The sequence below is a fragment of the Capra hircus genome, chromosome 19, assembly GCF_001704415.2.
Source record: "Capra hircus breed San Clemente chromosome 19, ASM170441v1, whole genome shotgun sequence".
Lineage (NCBI taxonomy): Eukaryota > Metazoa > Chordata > Mammalia > Artiodactyla > Bovidae > Capra > Capra hircus.
Window position 1 is genome coordinate 42,283,881 of NC_030826.1, and position 17,478 is coordinate 42,301,358.

At 52.1% G+C, this 17,478-nt stretch overlaps 3 protein-coding genes across 6 annotated transcripts; 2 read left to right on the top strand and 1 right to left on the bottom strand.

The window, feature by feature from the left end:
* COASY (Coenzyme A synthase) lies at nucleotides 233–4,329 on the top strand. The gene is given in 11 exon segments (XM_005693855.3): nucleotides 233–346; nucleotides 736–1,443; nucleotides 2,020–2,234; nucleotides 2,487–2,618; nucleotides 2,745–2,934; nucleotides 3,019–3,083; nucleotides 3,270–3,354; nucleotides 3,515–3,612; nucleotides 3,697–3,843; nucleotides 3,944–3,979; nucleotides 3,981–4,329. Coding segments are annotated over 10 exon segments (1,692 nt in total). The 5' UTR covers nucleotides 233–346; nucleotides 736–746; the 3' UTR covers nucleotides 4,008–4,329.
* Nucleotides 5,016–12,450, top strand: MLX (MLX, MAX dimerization protein). Of its 3 annotated transcripts, none has more exons than XM_018065128.1 (8): nucleotides 5,016–5,138; nucleotides 5,548–5,584; nucleotides 6,073–6,162; nucleotides 6,431–6,537; nucleotides 6,781–6,880; nucleotides 7,104–7,203; nucleotides 7,565–7,766; nucleotides 11,316–12,450. In XM_018065128.1, the coding sequence occupies exons 1-8, from the start codon at nucleotides 5,097–5,099 to the stop codon at nucleotides 11,370–11,372; spliced, it is 735 nt and encodes a 244-aa protein (XP_017920617.1). In that variant the 5' UTR covers nucleotides 5,016–5,096; the 3' UTR covers nucleotides 11,373–12,450. The 3 variants fall into 3 exon arrangements, with proteins under 3 accessions (XP_017920617.1, XP_017920618.1, XP_013827618.1); XM_013972164.2 differs by having other exon boundaries at nucleotides 5,037–5,300; XM_018065129.1 differs by lacking the exon at nucleotides 6,073–6,162.
* PSMC3IP (PSMC3 interacting protein) lies at nucleotides 12,050–16,769 on the bottom strand. Of its 2 annotated transcripts, XM_005693856.2 has the most exons (8): nucleotides 16,603–16,769; nucleotides 16,417–16,517; nucleotides 16,158–16,247; nucleotides 14,010–14,121; nucleotides 13,160–13,305; nucleotides 12,993–13,046; nucleotides 12,802–12,861; nucleotides 12,050–12,721 (listed from the first exon to the last, which is right to left on the bottom strand). In XM_005693856.2, the coding sequence occupies exons 1-8, from the start codon at nucleotides 16,634–16,636 to the stop codon at nucleotides 12,665–12,667; spliced, it is 654 nt and encodes a 217-aa protein (XP_005693913.1). In that variant the 5' UTR covers nucleotides 16,637–16,769; the 3' UTR covers nucleotides 12,050–12,664. The 2 variants fall into 2 exon arrangements, with proteins under 2 accessions (XP_005693913.1, XP_013827621.1); XM_013972167.2 differs by lacking the exon at nucleotides 14,010–14,121 and having other exon boundaries at nucleotides 13,160–13,261; nucleotides 16,603–16,685.

Sequence of the window (17,478 nt, forward strand, 5' to 3'; positions counted from 1 at the left end):
GGACTTTTCAAGTAAGAATAGTGGAGTGCGTTGCTGTTTCCTTCTCCATCCGCTTTACCCGACTCCGCCCAGTTTCCGTGAGGTTGGCTTTTGCAAACAAGTTTTCACGCACCTCCCACGCCTCAGAGCTCCGCCCCTTTGCAACCGCAAGCGCCCCTGCCCCGCCCCGCCCCGCCCGCCTTCAAATGAAAAATCTCGCGAGAATCCCTCGCCGAAACAACGCTGAGATTTTTGGCCTTTCTTAGGTTCCGTAGTTTCGAGTCACAGCTCCGGAACTTGTGTTAACGGGTCGTGGTTGGGGAAGCCTCCGCGGTAGTGCAAGCGGAACCAAAGCCCGGAGGTCTCAGTAAGTAGGACCCGAGCTTGAGTGTCCTCTTTTAGTCCCCTCCTCCGATTCCTTGAAGATGCTGGTGCAGCTCAGCAAGAACGCCCGGGATTTCTGGATCCCCAGTCTTACGACGCAGGGGCTTCTGCCCAGTTCCTCTCCCCACCCTAGGATTTTGATTCAATTCAGCGAATTCACCGCTCTGAGAGATGATAAAACCGAGATTAGAACACAGCCCGGAGGCGCCATTTACCAAGCCCTGTCCCCTTCCCCAGGTTCCTCTCGATAGGCACTGAGAACCCCGTCCCTGCTCCAGGTCCCCCTCTCTTGCGTCCAAGTCCCCCTTCAGTTTTCGGCCTCAAACACATACCACCCATTCACCCTCGCCTCGTCTCCCCTACTGTCCGCAGGCCTGAGAAGGATGGCCGTATTCCGGTCGGGCCTCCTGGTGCTGACAGCGCCGCTGACTTCCCTGGCCCCTCGCCTGGCCCCCATCCTGTCCTCGGCAGCCCGGCTGGTGAATCACACGCTCTATGTACACCTGCAGCCGGGCATGAGCCTGGGCGGCTCGGCTCAACCCCAGTCCAGCCCCGTGCAGGCCACATTTGAAGTTATCGATTTCATCACGCACCTCTACGCAGGCGCCGATGTCCACAGGCACCTGGACGTCAGAATTCTGCTGACAAATATCCGAACCAAGAGCTGTCTCCCTCCCCTACCCACCTCAGTCCAGAACCTGGCCCACCCGCCGGAAGTGGTCCTGACTGACTTCCAGACCCTGGATGGAAGCCAGTACAACCCGGCCAAGCAGCAGCTCGAGCGCTACGCCACCAGCTGTTACAGCTGTTGTCCGCAGCTGTCTTCAGTGCTGCTGTACCCAGATTATGGGCCTGCAGAGCCCCCCGCGGGGTCCCTGGGCGTCCACCTACCCTCCACCATCAGGCCAACCTCCCCTGTGGCCAGGTCTGCAAAGCAGCCGGTGCGTGGCCACCGGCGGGGGGCTGTGGGCGGCACCTTTGACCGCCTGCACAATGCCCACAAGGTGTTGCTCAGTGTCGCCTGCATCCTGGCTCGGGAGCAGCTGGTGGTGGGAGTGGCAGACAAAGAGCTGCTGAAGAGTGAGTGACAAGAGACTCCGGATCGGGGCGACCTTACCCTCCCCCCGCAGGCCAAGACTGAGGAAGGGGTGCCATCCAATACTTCCCACCCCTCCTAAATGTCACAGTGCCTGGGGCTCAGTTCGCACTAAGGGGATATGTTAACTGAATAAATGCAGATTTTTTGGTGTGTGGACTAGTCACCATACAATCAGGATCCCCCAAATGTGGAGCCAAAGAATCTGCACCTTTAAACAAGTTCTCCAGGTGACGAATCCTTAAGTCTGAGCCCCTGGGAATAAATGGATGAGCAAGTTACAGGTAGCAGTGCCAGGGGCAGTAAGAGGAGGCTCTGGAAATTCTCTCACTCTTGGAATTCTTAATCTGACACCTCCTGGCACTGCCAGTTCTCTGCACATGTGCCAGCCCTTGCAGCGGTACTGTGCTTGGCCTGCTGCCTGCTCCTCATAGGCTCCTTCGTCCTGCCCCCACCTCCCCTCTGGAGATAGGATGCTTAGGGACACTCTTCCCCAAACTGGCCCACCCTCGTCCTCCCTGGTAAGAAGATCTCACTGTTCTTCTGGGCTCCTTCCCCAGGCAAGTTGCTCCCTGAGCTGCTCCAGCCCTACACAGAACGCGTGGAACATCTGAGTGAGTTCCTGGTGGACATCAAGCCCTCCTTGACATTTGATATCATCCCCCTGCTCGACCCCTATGGGCCCGCTGGCTCTGACCCCTCTCTGGAGTTCCTGGTGGTCAGCGAGGAGACCTATCGTGGGGGGATGGCCGTCAACCGCTTCCGCCTTGAGAATGTAACCCCTGAGGGCAACTGGCAGAGGGAGTGGAGGGGGATGGGGAAGGCCACTGGGGGCTGTTGGAAGTACCGTGACCCCAGAGGAGGGAAGAGAGGGCTGAAGGTGGTGGGAAGAAGCAAGGAGGAACTGGTTCCCACCTTGCCCTCTGAGGCAAGCTCCACCTCTGGGGTAGGCAGGGGAAGAGGTGATAGATTTGTCCTTGTCCATTCTCACCCCTCCTTCTCTCTCCTCACTCTTCCTTTGCTTCAGGACCTGGAAGAGCTCACTTTGTACCAGATCCAGCTGCTGAAGGACCTGAACCACAAGGAGAATGAGGAGGACAAAGTCAGCTCCTCCAGCTTCCGGCAACAAATGCTGGGAAACCTGCTCCGGCCTCCATATGTAAGCCCCCACCCCTCCACCCCCATGTGGGTGGGCTGGGATTGCTGGAGAGGAAAGACTGAACGGTTCAGCCTCCATCCTGAGTCTGGGGACCCTAGTAACTGGGGTTCTCTCTTGTACCTGTAGAAGAGGCCAGAGCTTCCCCCAGGTTTCTACGTGATTGGGCTGACGGGCATCAGCGGCTCTGGGAAGAGCTCAGTAGCTCAGCGGCTGAAGGGCCTGGGGGCGTATATCATTGACAGTGACCACCTGGGTCATCGGGCCTATGCCCCGGGCGGTCCTGCCTACCAGCCGGTGGTGGAAGCCTTTGGAACAGGTAATACGTGGGGAGGACTGGAGGTGGCCTGAAGCAAGGAGGTGGCCTGGCCTCCTTGCCCAGTTCTCCGTCTCTGTCGTCCAGATATTCTCCATAAAGATGGCATTATCAACAGGAAGGTCCTAGGCAGCCGGGTGTTTGGGAACAAGGTAAACACACACCTCTCCAAGGGCTCTGTAGCTACTGCCAGACCTGGAGGTGGGGACCCAGTGAACCTCCCTGTTCTGGCCTCAAGTGCTAGTCTCTACCACCTGTTCCCACCACCTGCTCCCTCGGGCTGGCTCCATCTCTGGGGGAAGGTGAACTCGGTCCACCCCTTCCATTCCCTTCCTTAGAAGCAGCTGAAGATACTCACGGACATTATGTGGCCAGTTATCGCAAAGCTGGCCAGAGAGGAGATGGATCAGGCTATGGCTGAGGGTGAGTGAGCAGCCCAGGGAAACAAGTGGAGAAGATTCTCCCCCCAGAGCTCCCCCCCCCAAATCAGACCATCCACTTTCCCTGAGACTACGTTTTCTTGGCTCTATGACTGGTAGCAAGTGGTGGGGTGCTGCTGGCAGTGACTGGGGTCTCCCCACAGGAAAGCGTGTGTGCGTGATTGATGCCGCCATGCTGCTTGAAGCCGGCTGGCAGAACATGGTGCATGAGGTGTGGACGGTTGTCATCCCTGAAACCGAGGTATCTGGATCCCACCCCTACTCCATCACTGTAGCCCGGTTCCTGCCCAGAACCAGTGGGCTGACGAATGCCCTGTCTGCCCAGGCCATACGACGCATCGTGGAGAGGGATGGCCTGAGTGAGGCTGCGGCTCAGAGCAGGCTGCAGAGCCAGATGAGTGGGCAGCAGCTTGTGGATCAGAGCCATGTGGTGCTGAGCACCATGTGGGAGCCGCATGTCACCCAGCGCCAGGTTGGTGCCCAGGAAAAGGCTGGGTTGTGGGAGGGAGTCTCAGTGAATACCCATCTGACCCTGTCCCTGTTTTCTTCCTGACATTCTGGCCCGTCCCAAGGTGGAGAAAGCCTGGGCCCTCCTGCAGAAGCGCATCTCCGAAACACCATCAGGCCCATGACTGACAGAATTCTCTGTGGGGTCAAAGTGTCCCCTGGAGCTGAGGAGATCCAGCTGTGAGGAGGGATGGAACCTTGATGCTCACTCTAGCCCAGGCCTAGAGGGCTCTAAGCTAAGCTGGGCAGGGCAGGGCTGGGCCCACTGGACACAGGAAGCCTACCCAGCTTGCCAGTGTTTGGCCAACACTGAGGATGCAGCTCGTGCGGGTGCAGGCCCCCCGCGTTGTTCTAGTCGCGCTCTTGTCCACAGGTCTTTGGTACCCATGCTGGGCTGGGCCAGGGCAAACACTGGAACTTGTAACAGAATTAAAGGTGAATGTTGCCATGGTGTCTGCTTCCTGCTTCAATGACTCTGGGTATCTTTGTGACCCTTGAGCCCCAAGTGCAAGGCCCAGGCCTGAGCTGGAAGCCAGAAGTGCAGTGGTTAAGAGTGTGGCTTCTGAAGATAGCCAGACTAAGGCCATCATTGGTCCTGTCACTGGCTAGCTGTGCACTTCTGGATAAGTTCTGGACTTTCCTGGCACCTCAGTTTCCTTAGCTTACAAAGTAGCGTAATTTGGCTAACAGGCTCTTTCTTAATTCCACAAGTATCCTGCCAGACTCTGGGCTGGGTGTTGGAGGAGCTTCCTTCAACAAGCTACTCGAGCCTCTGGCCTCACATAGGTTGCATCCGGCGGGGTCTGAAGAGGTGGCCATAAGTGCAGGTCCGGGAAACTCGTCCGGTCCCGGGACCCCGCTGGGCACGGCGGTGCGCCTGCGCTGCGATATTATGCGGACAAGCCTCTTAAAGGGACCCCGTTTCACGGAATGTGCTTCATGTCGCGGCGGCTGGAACATCTACGCTGAGCAAGAGCAGGGACTAGCAAGGAAGGTGGCCCCGAGGCCACCAGTGTCAGCTCCAACAGCAGGCGGGGCACCACCTAGGCTAGGCTGCAGCCGGGAGTGGGGGTTGTCCTCCGGTTCACGCATGCGCAGCCGCCCCGCCCCCGCCACTGGGCTGCGGGTTGGTGGGTTTGGGTCACGTGAGCGCGCCTCGCCTCTTCCTCCAGGCTCGGGGCCCGCCTGCTGGCAGGTTTCCGGTTCGGTGGGTCGGACATGACGGAACCGGGCGCCTCTCCGGAGGACCCCTGGGTCAAGGCAAGCCCCGTGGGCGCGCACGCCGGCGAGGGGAGGGCGGGTCGGGCTCGAGCACGTAGAGGGTCTGGAAGACTAGGGGACTCCCTGCAGTCCCCAGAGCTACCCCCGCTCCTCGGGCCCTGGGGCTGCAGAGAAGACAGCTCTCACCCTGTGTGTGCCAAGGTGGGAAGACAACTGAGGCGTGTGCGCGCGGTTGTGAGGGGACGGGACTGGAGGGCTGGGGGCGTGGAGTGGGCGGACGGGGTCCTGCCAAAGGGCGGCGCTCCCGCGGCCTAGCCGCTCTTGGCTTGGGGGGAGTCCTGCGACTGCCCGCGCACCCCAAGTGTGTACGTATGTGTGTCTGTGTGTGTGTACACGCGTGCAGGGGCGGAGGAGGCCTGACGGGCTTCTCCCTTGTTCGGTGCCGCAGGTGGAGTATGCCTACAGCGACAACAGTCTGGACCCTGGTGAGTGCCTCTCCCACCCTCTTCACTTCTGGAGGGACACTGCACTTCAGCCCGATGGATTCGCGAGGCCTTGGCAGCCACACCTGAGCACAGCCCACCGTCCCTGAGCTGAGCGGGCCTGAGCAGCGAGGGAGGCTCTGGAGGACAGGGGCAGGAAGCATCAAGGGTGACACCTAGTTCCCTCTGCCCTGGAGCAGGGAAGTGATGGAAACAGGGCCAGCCGGTCACTCTCCATCATCACGCCCAGATGCCGCTTTGTGAGCCAGGAGGTATCCTTGCAGGCCTGTGGAGCAGTGTAGACTAGGGATGGGAGCCCTGCGGCATGGCACGACAGGAAGTGGGTGGCCCAGGATGGCTGGCTTTGGGGTTGAAGGAGAGAGGTCAGCATTTAGGGCTCAGGAAGCCATTGGGCCCACAGGTGTCTGAGAGCCTAGCAGAGCCCTTCCCCCTATTCTATTCCTTAGTGATTGGAGCCTCTCTTTTTCCAGGGCTTTTTGTAGAAAGCACCCGCAAGGGGAGTGTAGTGTCCAGAGCTAATAGCATCGGTTCCACCAGTGCCTCTTCTGTCCCCAACACAGGTAGGCGGCAACATCCCCCCACCCGGGGAACCAGATGTGCCTTCATTTTAGTCTTTTTCTTAGACAGGACAGCTCCTGCCTTCCACATGGGGGCGCTGGAACCCTAGTTCTAGACACAGGGTTTCATCCTCACGTCATGTAGGGTATTAGGTTCTCGTATCCATCCGCCATCTCTGGGCACCAGGTTCTTCCCAGCTGGGGAAAGTGGGCTAGCTGGGCCCCACTGGGCACCAGAATGACCTCTTCCTGCCCCCAACCCTGAGCGTAGATGACGAGGACAGCGATTACCACCAGGAATCCTACAAGGAGTCCTACAAGGACCGGCGGCGGCGAGCACACACTCAGGCCGAGCAGAAGAGGAGGGACGCCATCAAGGTGATTGGGGAGGCCCGCACCTCAGGGAGCGCCTGCACACTTCAGATCCGCTCTGTCCTGGCCCCGTCAGGCAGTCCCAAGCAAGCTTGGGGCTAGCTAGTCTAGGCCCTGGACGTGAACTTCTCCCCGCTTTCTACCCCTCTGAGTGAGCGAGCATGGAACGTGGTATCGTGGAAGAAAAGCTGCGTGCCCACTTGTCTTGGCCCCTCGTAAAGGCACCCGTTTCCCCTGCTCTCTCCACAGAGAGGCTATGATGATCTACAGACCATCGTCCCCACCTGCCAGCAGCAGGACTTCTCCATTGGCTCTCAGAAGCTCAGCAAAGCCATCGTGCTGCAGAAGAGTACGGCCCGGAGAGCGCTGGAGGGCTTGGAGCCAAGGGGGCTGTGAGAAGGCTGGAGCCTCAGAGCTGCTTTTGGCCTGGCCCCGGTGGGATGGTTGTAACGAGGTGGGGGGTGGGAAGGTGGGGTCTGGAGGGAAGGGGAGTCAAAATCAGAAAAACAGAAGCCTCGTCCTTCTGTTGAGACGTCCTCTCTGCCCACCCCCTTGTCCGGCCCCCACTCCAGCCATTGACTACATCCAGTTTTTGCACAAGGAGAAGAAAAAACAGGAAGAGGAGGTATCCACGCTCCGCAAGGATGTCATGGCCCTAAAGATCATGAAAGTGTAAGGGGGGTGTTGGGTCGGGGGAACCGGGGCATCTGGTTCGGAGGGGACTCTGAGGCCTCTGCAGTTCACACCCTGCCCTTCTTCAAAGGCCACATCAGATGATACTCTTACTCCCTTGTGTGGTAGGTACCACTTAATCCCAACTAGCAAATAATACTCTGGAAACACCTGTGGGATTTAATGAAGGAAAGGTTGGAGGGGGTAGGCTGTCACTGCTGACCTAGAAGCTGATGTTGAATCCATCCCACAAGTTTGCTGGGAATCTCCTTCCCCAGGGAGCATGGAGGGTAAGCGCTATTACTCTTCCGGGGCCAGGAGAGCGGCTGCAGCCCCTCAGGCCTGGCCTGCTCGCTTTCAGGAACTATGAGCAGATTGTGAAGGCGCACCAGGACAACCCCCATGAGGGGGAAGACCAGGTCTCAGACCAGGTCAAGTTCAACGTGTTTCAAGGCATCATGGACTCCCTCTTCCAGTCCTTCAATGCCTGCATCTCGGTGGCGAGCTTCCAGGAGCTGTCGGCCTGTGTCTTCAGCTGGATTGAGGAGCACTGTAAGCCTCAGGTACGGGGCGTCAGTAGTCACGGGGTCAGGGGCGCTTTGCTCAGGCAAAGTGACCCAAGCTGTGGTTTGTTCAGAGACAGGGTGGCAGCTTTTAGGTTTCTTGAGGGTATTTTTTCAACTTGTATTCCTGTTTCCCTCTTTGCTTTCTAGCCCAGATATTCCTGTGGAGGCTTCATTTTGCAAGAATGATCTGAGCCACTCACTCATGCAAGGCCTCTGTTTAGTTCACATAGTGGCAAGTAACAGCAGTGCCTCAGGCACTGCTTGCCTGCCCAGCAAGTGAGCCCGGATCACTTGCAGCACTTACCTTGGGATTTTGGGAAAAGATTTAAGGCCCCAACCCCTAGGCCCCCTACAGTAGTTTTCCTTGGGGTTTCTAATTATTTGTAATAGAGAGTGTGTTAACGGTTGACTGAGTCTTTTGCTTTTGAGGTCTGGTTGCTTTTACTGAGGCTTGACTTGTATCTGAGATTTCTTTTTTGTTTCCCAACATTTTTTCCTATATAATTTTAAAAAGCGACTCTACATTTCCAGTTATCACAAAATATTGGCTGTATCCCTCATGTACAGTACCCCCAATCGTTTGTACCTCCCATTCCCCCACCCTGATGTTCCCCCCAACCCCCATTCCCGACTGGTAACCACTAGTTTGTCCACCATACTGCGAGTCTACTTTTTTGTTATATTCACTAGTTTATTGTAATTTTTTTAGATTCCACTTATAAGAGAAGTCGTATAGTGTTTGTCTTTCTCTGACTCATTTCACTTAGCATAATGCTAAGTCCATATATGTCACTGAAAAGGCAAATTTTCATTGTCTTTTTAACTGAGAAATATTCCATTGTGTGTACCACATTTTTACTCATTCATCTGGGGTTTTTCTGATTTTTAAGCTTTATTGAAGTATAGTTGATTTACAATATTAATCCCTGCCGTAAGCAGTGACTCGGTTATAGTCATTCTTTTTCATATTCTTTTCTACTATGGTTTGTCACAGGTAGTAATAGTTTCCTGTGCTATACAGTGCGACCTTATTGTTTATCCATCCTACGGATAAGTTTGTCTCTGCTAATGCAAACTCCTTCTCTTCCCTACCCACCCTGCCCTCTCAACCACAAGTCTGTTCTGTGTATCTTGGTTTCATAGATACTTTGTGTTGTACTTTAGATTCCACATATAAGTGAGACATGGTATTTGTCTTTATGACTTCCTTTGCTTATTAGTATGATCATCTCTAGGTCCATCCATGTTGCAGCAAGTGGATTATTTCATTCTTTATGGCTGAGTAGTATTTCATCACACACACACACACACACACACACACTCACTCACTGAATTAGTGTTTTTGTAGTATTCCATCACACACACACACACACACACTGAATTAGTTTCTGTAGTATTCCATCACACACACACACACTCACTGAATTAGTGTTTTTGTTTTTTCGAATATACACACACACTTGGTTTTTTTTCACACACACACACACACTGAATTAGTGTTTTTGTTTTTTTGAACACACACACTGAATTAGTGTTTTTGTTTTTTTGAATACACGCACATATTTGGTTTTTTTCGAACATATACCTCAGGGTGGAAGTGTCGGACCATTTGGTAGCTCTTAGTTTTTTGAGAAATCTCCATTATGATTTTCCACAGTAGCTGCACCAATTTACACTCCCACCAGCAGTGTGCAAGAGTCCTCTCTTCTCCACATCCTTACCACCATTTATTATTTGTGTTCTTTTTGATGATAGCCATTCTGACAGGTATGAGATGATAGATGATTGTGGTTTTGATTTACATTTCTCTGATGATTAGTGATATTCAGCGTTTTTCATGTCCCTGTTGGACACCTGCAGTTCCTCTTTGGAAAAATGTCCATTCAGTTCTTTGCCCATTTTTGAATTGGGTTGTTTTCCAGGGATATTTCTTGGCCACACCATGTGGCTTGTGGGATCTTAGTTCTCTGACCAGGGGTTGGACCAGGGGTTGAACCCGGGCCACAGCAGTGAAAGCACCAAGTCCTAACCAGTGGACCACCAGGGAATTCCCTAGTAGTTTTTCTGATGCTGAGTTGTTATCAGCTGTTTGTATATGTTGGATATTGACCCCTTACCAGTCATATCATTTGCAAATATTTTCTCCCATTGAGTAGGCTGTCTTTTTGTCAGTGGTTTCCTTTGCAGTGTAATAGCTTTTAAGTTCAACCAGGTCCCATTTAATTTCCTTTAGGAGATGGATCTAATAAAATATTGCTGTGATTTATGTCAGTCTTCTGCATGTGTTTTTCTCTGGGAGTCTTATAGTATCCAGTCTTACTTTAGGTCTTTCATCTATTTTGAGTTTTTGTATATAGTGTTAGAGAAGGCTTTACTTTCATTCTTTTACATGTAGCTGTCCAGTTTTCCGAGCAGACCGTCTTTTCTCCAGTGTATGTTCTTGCCTCCTGTGTTGCACATGAACTGACCGTGAGTGCATGGGTTTATTTTTGGACTCTCCTGTTCCATTGATATTTGTCTGTTTTTGTGCCAGTATCATACTCTTCGGACTACTGTAGCTTTTGTAGTAAGTATAGTTTGAAGTCAGGTCATATGATTCCTCCAGTTCTGTTCTTTCTCAAGATTATTTTGGTTATTCAGGGTCTTTTGTGTTTCCATACAAAATTTAAAGTTATTTGTTTTGGTTCTGTGAAAAATGCCGTTAGCATTTTGATAGGGATTGCACTGAGTCTTTAGATTGCCTTGGGTAGTATGGTCATTTTAACAATGTTGAGTCTTCCAACACAACAACAGGTTGTCTTTCTGTTTGTCTTCAGTTTCTTTCATCAGGATCTTATCGTTCTGAGAGTACAGGTCTTTGCCTCCTTAGGTAGGTTTATTCCTAGGTATTTTATTCTTTTTGATGTGATGGTAAATGGGATTGTTTCCACCATTTCTCTTTGATCCTTCATTGTTAGTTTACAGAAATGCAAGAGATTTCTGTACATCAGTGTAGTACTCTACAACTTTACTGAATTCATTGTTGAGCTCCAGTAGTTTTCTGATGGCGTCTTTAGAACTTTCCATGTTTAATATCTTGTCATCTGCAAACAGTTTTATTTCTTCCCTCCCAATTTGGACTCCTTTTATTTCTTCTCCAATCAGTATAACTAGGAGTTCCAAGACTATGTTGAATAAAAATGGTGAGACTGGGCATCCATGTTTTGTTTCTGATTTTAGAAGAAATGCTTTCAGCTGAAGCCATGTCCCAAATTTTTATTGTAAAACGCCGTGAACATACGGCAGCATTGCAAGTTTTATAATGAACCCTCAAATACCCCCACCTAAAGTATACCATCAATCATTTCTGAATTTGCTTTATCACAGAGCAAGGCATCTTAGCCTATTTTAGGGGCAGGTACAAAGTAAACTTTAGCCATCAGTGCTTTCCAGGGGCTTTTATTTTTAATGGCACTCTAAAGAGCAAGCCTTTCCCAGGCAGGTGTCCCTGAGCAGCCCAGTGCCCTCCTGACTGTCATCTCTTTTTCTCTGTGCTGCCCTCGCCAGACCCTACGGGAAATTGTGATTGGCGTCCTGCACCAACTGAAGAACCAGCTTTACTGACCAACTCTTGGAACCTGCAGAACAGCCAGCAGGAGGCTTTGAGTCTCCTACTCGGCCATGGAGTCACTGGCCTTAAGAGAGTGGACTGTGACACTGCACACCAGTCAGCTGCTTGCTCCTTGCTGTTTGGCTTCCCAGCTTCCTCCATGTCCCCCCGCTTTCATTGGGTTGGTGGGGGGAGTATTATGAAAGCTTTAATTTATTTGACCATAGATCTCAAACCTACCTAGTCTTTCCCCCTCCCATAGAAGTCCTCAGGATAGAGGTCTGCTCTTGGCACCCTAAAGAGCTCCTGGCCTCTCCCCTTTTTTGAAGCCTCGAATTCCTGCTCATATTTGGTAACTACTATTTGCCTGTTTGGGTGTCTCTGGCAACACTGAGCCAGTGCAGCCATTTGGCAGTAGTTGGATGGGAAGAAAGGAGTAAGAGGAAGTACTCCCACAGCCATGAGGGGTGGAAGGCAGCCTCATGCCTAGGCTAGGGCTGCCTGGGCAGTCCAAGGTGAGGCCAGAGCTTTTTCTGGCCAACTCAGGGCAGGGCTGCCAGGTTCCTGCCCTTGCTCCCTACTCCACTGCCTCCCTGCTCTGGGTGGTAGAGGGCAGCAACCTCCCCACCCACTCCTTCCCTGTCCCCACAGGCAGTAGCAGTGCACAGCAAAGTCAAGTGTGACACAACACTACATAATTAAGTTTTTAATTTTTCTAAACAATGCAATTTTGCTAAAGTTACAATTTTGGAAAATTAACTGGCCTCCAGACTACTTGCAGCCTTTCTGTCAAGTGTATCTGGCCCTCTACCATCTCAGTGCTTCCTACATTTCTCCCAGGACTTGGGGTGGGGTGAAGGTGGGTAGAGGAGATTCTCTGAAGGCCTTCTGACTTGTAGAGCCCAGGAGAATCCTGGGAAAGGCCCTGGGCTTCTTGAATGCTGTGTATGGCAGCCTCTCTCTGCCCTTGTTCCCCAAGCTCCCTTTTGCCTTCCTCAGGTTTGATATTTGGGAGGTGTGATTATCCAGAGGAAATGAAATATTTTTATATCAAATTATATTACAATAAATATCGCCAAATGCTGTCCTTTAGCGTTGTTCCACATCTAAGTGTTGAGTTTAAGCAGTCAACAAGTGGCTGATGAAATGAGCATGCCCATCCTCTCTGGGCCACCTGCACTCCCTCCCTCCACCCAGTGCTCTGGTATGTGTTCAAAGGTGGGCACCACCAGGAACAGCAAAAGAGCTGACCTAAACATGGCAGCCAGTCCAGGACGTCTGTTCCCAGTCCTGCCAGGGGAGCCTCTCAGGGATCTGGGAGCTTGACGTTGTGATCCTCATCCGTCTCTATCCCAACTTCCTCCTGTGGGGCAGTAAGACAAGGGAATGAGACCACCTTGGATCAAAGTCCCAGGGGAGCAAGGGAGGGCAAGCACCACTTACAAAGAACTGCTTCTTGCTCTTGGGGTATCCTTCAAGGATGGCATCAGACAGCTCTGTTGCCTGAGAAGAAATAAGACCACCCCCTTTCAGATGCCAGTACTGGGCATGCCTGACGGGCCCCTGAAACGAGGCAGCTGTGTCCCCAGAGGCTGCTGTCGTCCAGGGCCTTCCTAGAGCTCCCCTACACTTACCATCCTCTTGCGCCGCCTCCACTCCTTGTGGTACCTCTGCCTCTCCTTGTACACCTAGACGGGGAAACAGGTTCCTTCGAGCTCACAGCAGCTGCTGGGGTCAACCCTCCTCCTCACTTCGAACCTGCAGAGGCAGCCTTCCCTGCTCCACCCCCCTCCCAGCCCACCTGCTCTTTCTCTTCTGGAGTCACGTGGTTGGTGGCTGCTTTGATGTTCTTCAGTCTTTCTCTGTAGCCAGCACATTCCTTCTTTAGCTCCTGGATCTCCTTCTGCATCTCCGGTGTGGTCAGGGCACTAGTTAACTCCTTCAGCTCTAAAACCACACCTCCCTGAAGTCAATGGCTACCCTGAGGTAGGAGACCAGGCCTCCACCTTGCTCTGGGCTCTCTCCATACCAGGTTCAGAATGGGTCCTATATTCTAGAAAGCCTCAAGAAAGACTAATGCTTACAGAATTACCAGTTTATTACAGTTTTCTTTCCTCCTAAATCTACAAACAGTTGGAGAGTATAAGTTCGAGTAGACTATTAGCTGTAGTCAATTAAATAGGCAGAATAAAGGGGAGTGTGGGAACTGTGTATTGATATCAGAGTAGGGAAGATAAATGCCTGTCTTGCCCATTTGTCTTCAAAAGCCATTAGTTGTTACACATTAAGTTGAATGGGACGCCTACGTTGCTATTTTTTTGCTAAGTCGTGTCTGACTTGCGACCCTGTGGACTGCAGCCTGCCAGGCTCCTCTGTCCATGGGATTCTCCAGGCAAGAATACTGGAGTGGGGTGCCATTTCCTTCTCCAGGGGATCTTCCTGACCCAGGGATCGAACCCCCATTTCCTGCATTGAATGGTGGATTCTTTTACCACTGAGCCACCAGGGAAGCCCATGATGCCTGTGGCAGCCTAGCAAAGGGATCTCTGCTGCGAGATATCACTGCACTCAATAAATCCTGCACTTGGTAATTCCTGACCTCGGGACCACCCCTGACAGTAGGGGCACCTTCCAGGGGCCGCCAGTCCTACCAGCCTCCATGTGGCGGCAGGTCTGCTGCAAGCTCTGCACCTTAGCAGTGAGAGCCAAGATTTTGGCATCCAAGCCTTGGAGGTCAGCATCACTGACCACGTCAAACTGGTCCTGCCAGAGACAAAAGGAAAAATAGAAGCAGGCTGATGGGAGGCACAAGAGGGGAACCCACGTCTGGGAAGGCAATGTTCATAAACACTTGAAAATTTGGGGCTCCCCAACCCTCCAGAGGGTCCAGGAAGGTAGCGGGAGGGCACTTCTGAGCAGTCATTCAGTCTAGAACCTGTTTCCTCAAAAAGCTACAAGAAAGAACAAGTTGAAACCTGCTATTCGTCCTCAGGGGCTTTGAGTTGTGGGGCCCTGACTAATAGAAATAATCTTGCAGTTTACTAGCAAAACTACTCAGTGGTCTGAAGGAGTAAAGAAACATTCTTCTAAAGGGGTTGATACCTAATGACAGGCTTCCACAGTAGTAAGAATCAAGAGGCATGGTGGGAGGTATTCAGATAAGGACATCAGTGAGTCTGAGGCACCCCTTCCATGTGAACAGCTGCTAGAAAAGGCCTGTGCTGGGGCTCAGTGGCCTCCTGTCAGTTGGTGATGGGAAGCAGAATAGAAAGAACTGGAATGCCACCCTGAGCAGTTTGGACTCTATAATCAAGTGCAGTAAACCATTAAGGCAGAAGGCAGCAATACAACCTGCAGGCCAAATCCTGCCAGATGCATGTTTTTGAAAACAAAACATTTATGGAAACATAGCCATACCCATTCATCTATATACAAACCGTGTATGGCTGGTTTTGCTCTACAATGGCAGACTTGAATGACACGGGCAGTTGTGTAGCTGCAACAAAAGACCACCAGGTCTGCAAAGCATAAAAATATTAACTGGCCCTTTACAGGAAAAAAAAATTTGCCAACTTCTTTATGGAATCTTCAGTACAGCAGTAATACATAATGATACCTACTTTAGGAAAATTAGCCTTGACAGTGGATGTTAAATCTTGTAGGGGTACTGAGTAAAGGAAAATGGATGAGAAATGGGGTCTGCTTTAGAAGAGCTTCAGTTGTGTAATGGAGGCAAGTGAAATACAATTAAAACAGGATGCCTCAAAGAGGTAAGTGCCTGAGGAAGGCAGTTAGTTCAGAGCAGTAAGGAAGGTTTCCAGAGGTTATGCCTGAGTGAAATCCTAATGGATGAGTAGGAGTTAGCTGGCAGAGGAAGGACAACAAGCAAAGGCCACAGGAGTTAAATATATCTAAATGGGCTAGTATTGATGGATGGAGAAATAACCAGGACAGGAGAGGCTGGAGCAAGTCTCTGCCTTTTATCTGCTCTAAGGAGCACTGGAATTTTTGGTAGGGAAATGGCATGACTAAAGTTGCATGTACATAGATTATTCTGGCTGCAATGTTTAAGATATGTGTAAGGAGCCCAGGCGATCAGGAGGATACTGCAGTTGAGGAACACCTGAACCATAGCAGTGATGGCAGCTGGAAAGGAGAGGAGGGAGTCAAGAAAGGGGAAACACCTGGGCTCGATGGCTGACTAGGTGTGTAAAATAAGGAAGAATAACTTCCCAGGGAATTCCCTGGCGGTCCAGTGGTTAGGACTCAGTGCTTTCACCCCTGAGGGCCCAGGTTCAATCCCTGGTTGGGAAATGAAGATCCCACAACCTGTGTGGTGAGGCCAACAAAAAACAAAAAGAATGACTCCCCACTCTCTGGCCTGGGTGAAGAATTATTCCGTTAGGGAGAAGAGCACAAGAGGAGCCGGTTTAGGGGAGGAATGAAGCCTTCTACTTTGGCAATATTGATTCTGATGGGTCTGAAGGGGGTCTGGGCCACAAACAGAAGGAAAACAATTTGGCAGACTGGTTCTCATTGTAGACGACTGAGAATAAGAACTTCCACCATAAATGGACCTCGATAGCAACAATTCAGGATCTTCTGTCATCAGTCATATTTCAAGTCTGGAAATCTAGTGAAGTCTGGATGACAGCACACTTTGTCCTAAAGGTTGGCTGGGGCCCTTTAAATGGCCTAAGATGGGTGAATTTCACAGGATGCGCCAATTCTCCCAAATAGAGTTCATACTAGGGGCTGACTGACCTAATGCCGGGCTCTCATACATTTTTTTCCCTCACCTGGTCCGCAAAGTATATCTTCTGCTTGCCATACATCTTCTCTTTGATTTTGCCTTGTTGGGCCAGCTGCTCCAGCGCCTTCACCACCGCCTGACAGAGGCGAGAGGGCGGAGTAGTCAGGAGAGGGACTTTGGGAGCCGGAAGGAGGTCACCAATGATGAGGGAAGCGCCCGACAAGCCTTAGGAAGCCCTGGGCTAAAACGGCAGCCTGGAGGTGCAGAACCCCGGGGGTCCCAGGGTCCTAAGAGAGTGTTCTCACCGTCTTGCCCAGCCCATGTTCCCGCTGCAGGTTCCCGAATACGTCCTGGGCACTGTAGGGCCGGTTCTGCTCCTGTAGGTACTTCAGCAGGATCCCGGAGGCTAAGGAGAGACAAGGCAGGAAGCGGGTCCTTCAACCGACCCCTACCCACCCTCCTCCCGGTCTCCCAGCGCCCACGGCTGTTACCTCCCGCGGCAGCTTCTGACCGGCCTTTACTCATGGCTTTTCCCGCCACCAAACTCCGAACACCGGACGTTGTAGTTGCTCGGGGTAACGGCTCCTTCCGGCAAAGGGCAGGGCGGGCCTCAAGTGTGATTGGCTGGGGGCAGCGAGGAACGGAGCGGCCCTTCCCGGGCACCGTAGTTCAGCTCTGCCTGCTCTGGCAGTCCGACTCCCGCCCCAGCGGCCTGGGTCTCTGCTGGAGAGGTGGGATGTACGCTTCGAACCTCTCCCTTCCTCTCTTCGGAACCACGGCTGTAGGGTATCACGCCTTGGAGTCTCGGGACCCAGTTCCAGCGGCCCCTGAGCACTCGTGACCTTGAGCTGGACTGAGTATTTGAGCGGAAAGGAATCTCGGCATCAGCTCCCGCTGGGCGAGTGACTTGCTCAAGGTCACAGTTACCCAAAGGCGTGTCCCGTCCCACGGCCCAAGCCTTTTTCTCGGTTTTTATCTTTTGTAAAACGGGAACAAGAGGTGCTTGCGGGTGGTGGGGGGTTGTGAAGACTTAACAGAACGACGCTTAGGCGCCCTGCAAGGAATAACGCTGCGTTTGTCCGTTACCGAGCATCTCACGCAGGGGGCGCTCAGCACATGCTGTGGTTGAAGGTATGATTGGGAGGGGGCTGATTGTAAGCCACAAAGCTTGTAGAAGTTTCCTTTTGGCAGAGACAGTCTTACGGCAACACCTGACAGGTGCTTTCCATTCCTGCCCACAGTGGCCAGTGGGACAAAGCCTTAAAATAAGTTATTTCTAGTTTCTGAGGTCAGCTGAAGGCCAAAGAGCAGCTGTTGCTGTAGCTCAAACAATCCAGTGGGGCATGGTGCTACTTTTAAAAGCCTCT

Bases quoted from the DNA above. Each gene is read 5' to 3' on its own strand.
- PSMC3IP (XM_005693856.2), bottom strand. From the start codon at position 16,636: ATGAGTAAAGGCCGGTCAGAAGCTGCCGCGGGAG. The intron at 16,518-16,602 runs GTAACAGCCGTG...GTCTCTCCTTAG, and splicing joins GTCAGAAGCTGCCGCGGGAG to CCTCCGGGATCCTGCTGAAG. The intron at 12,722-12,801 runs GTAAGTGGTGCT...ACTGCCCCACAG, and splicing joins AGAGCAAGAAGCAGTTCTTT to GAGGAAGTTGGGATAGAGAC.
- MLX (XM_013972164.2), top strand. From the start codon at position 5,097: ATGACGGAACCGGGCGCCTCTCCGGAGGACCCCTGGGTCAAGGCAAGC. The intron at 6,163-6,430 runs GTAGGCGGCAAC...CCCTGAGCGTAG, and splicing joins CTCTTCTGTCCCCAACACAG to ATGACGAGGACAGCGATTAC. The intron at 6,881-7,103 runs GTACGGCCCGGA...CCCCCACTCCAG, and splicing joins AGCCATCGTGCTGCAGAAGA to CCATTGACTACATCCAGTTT.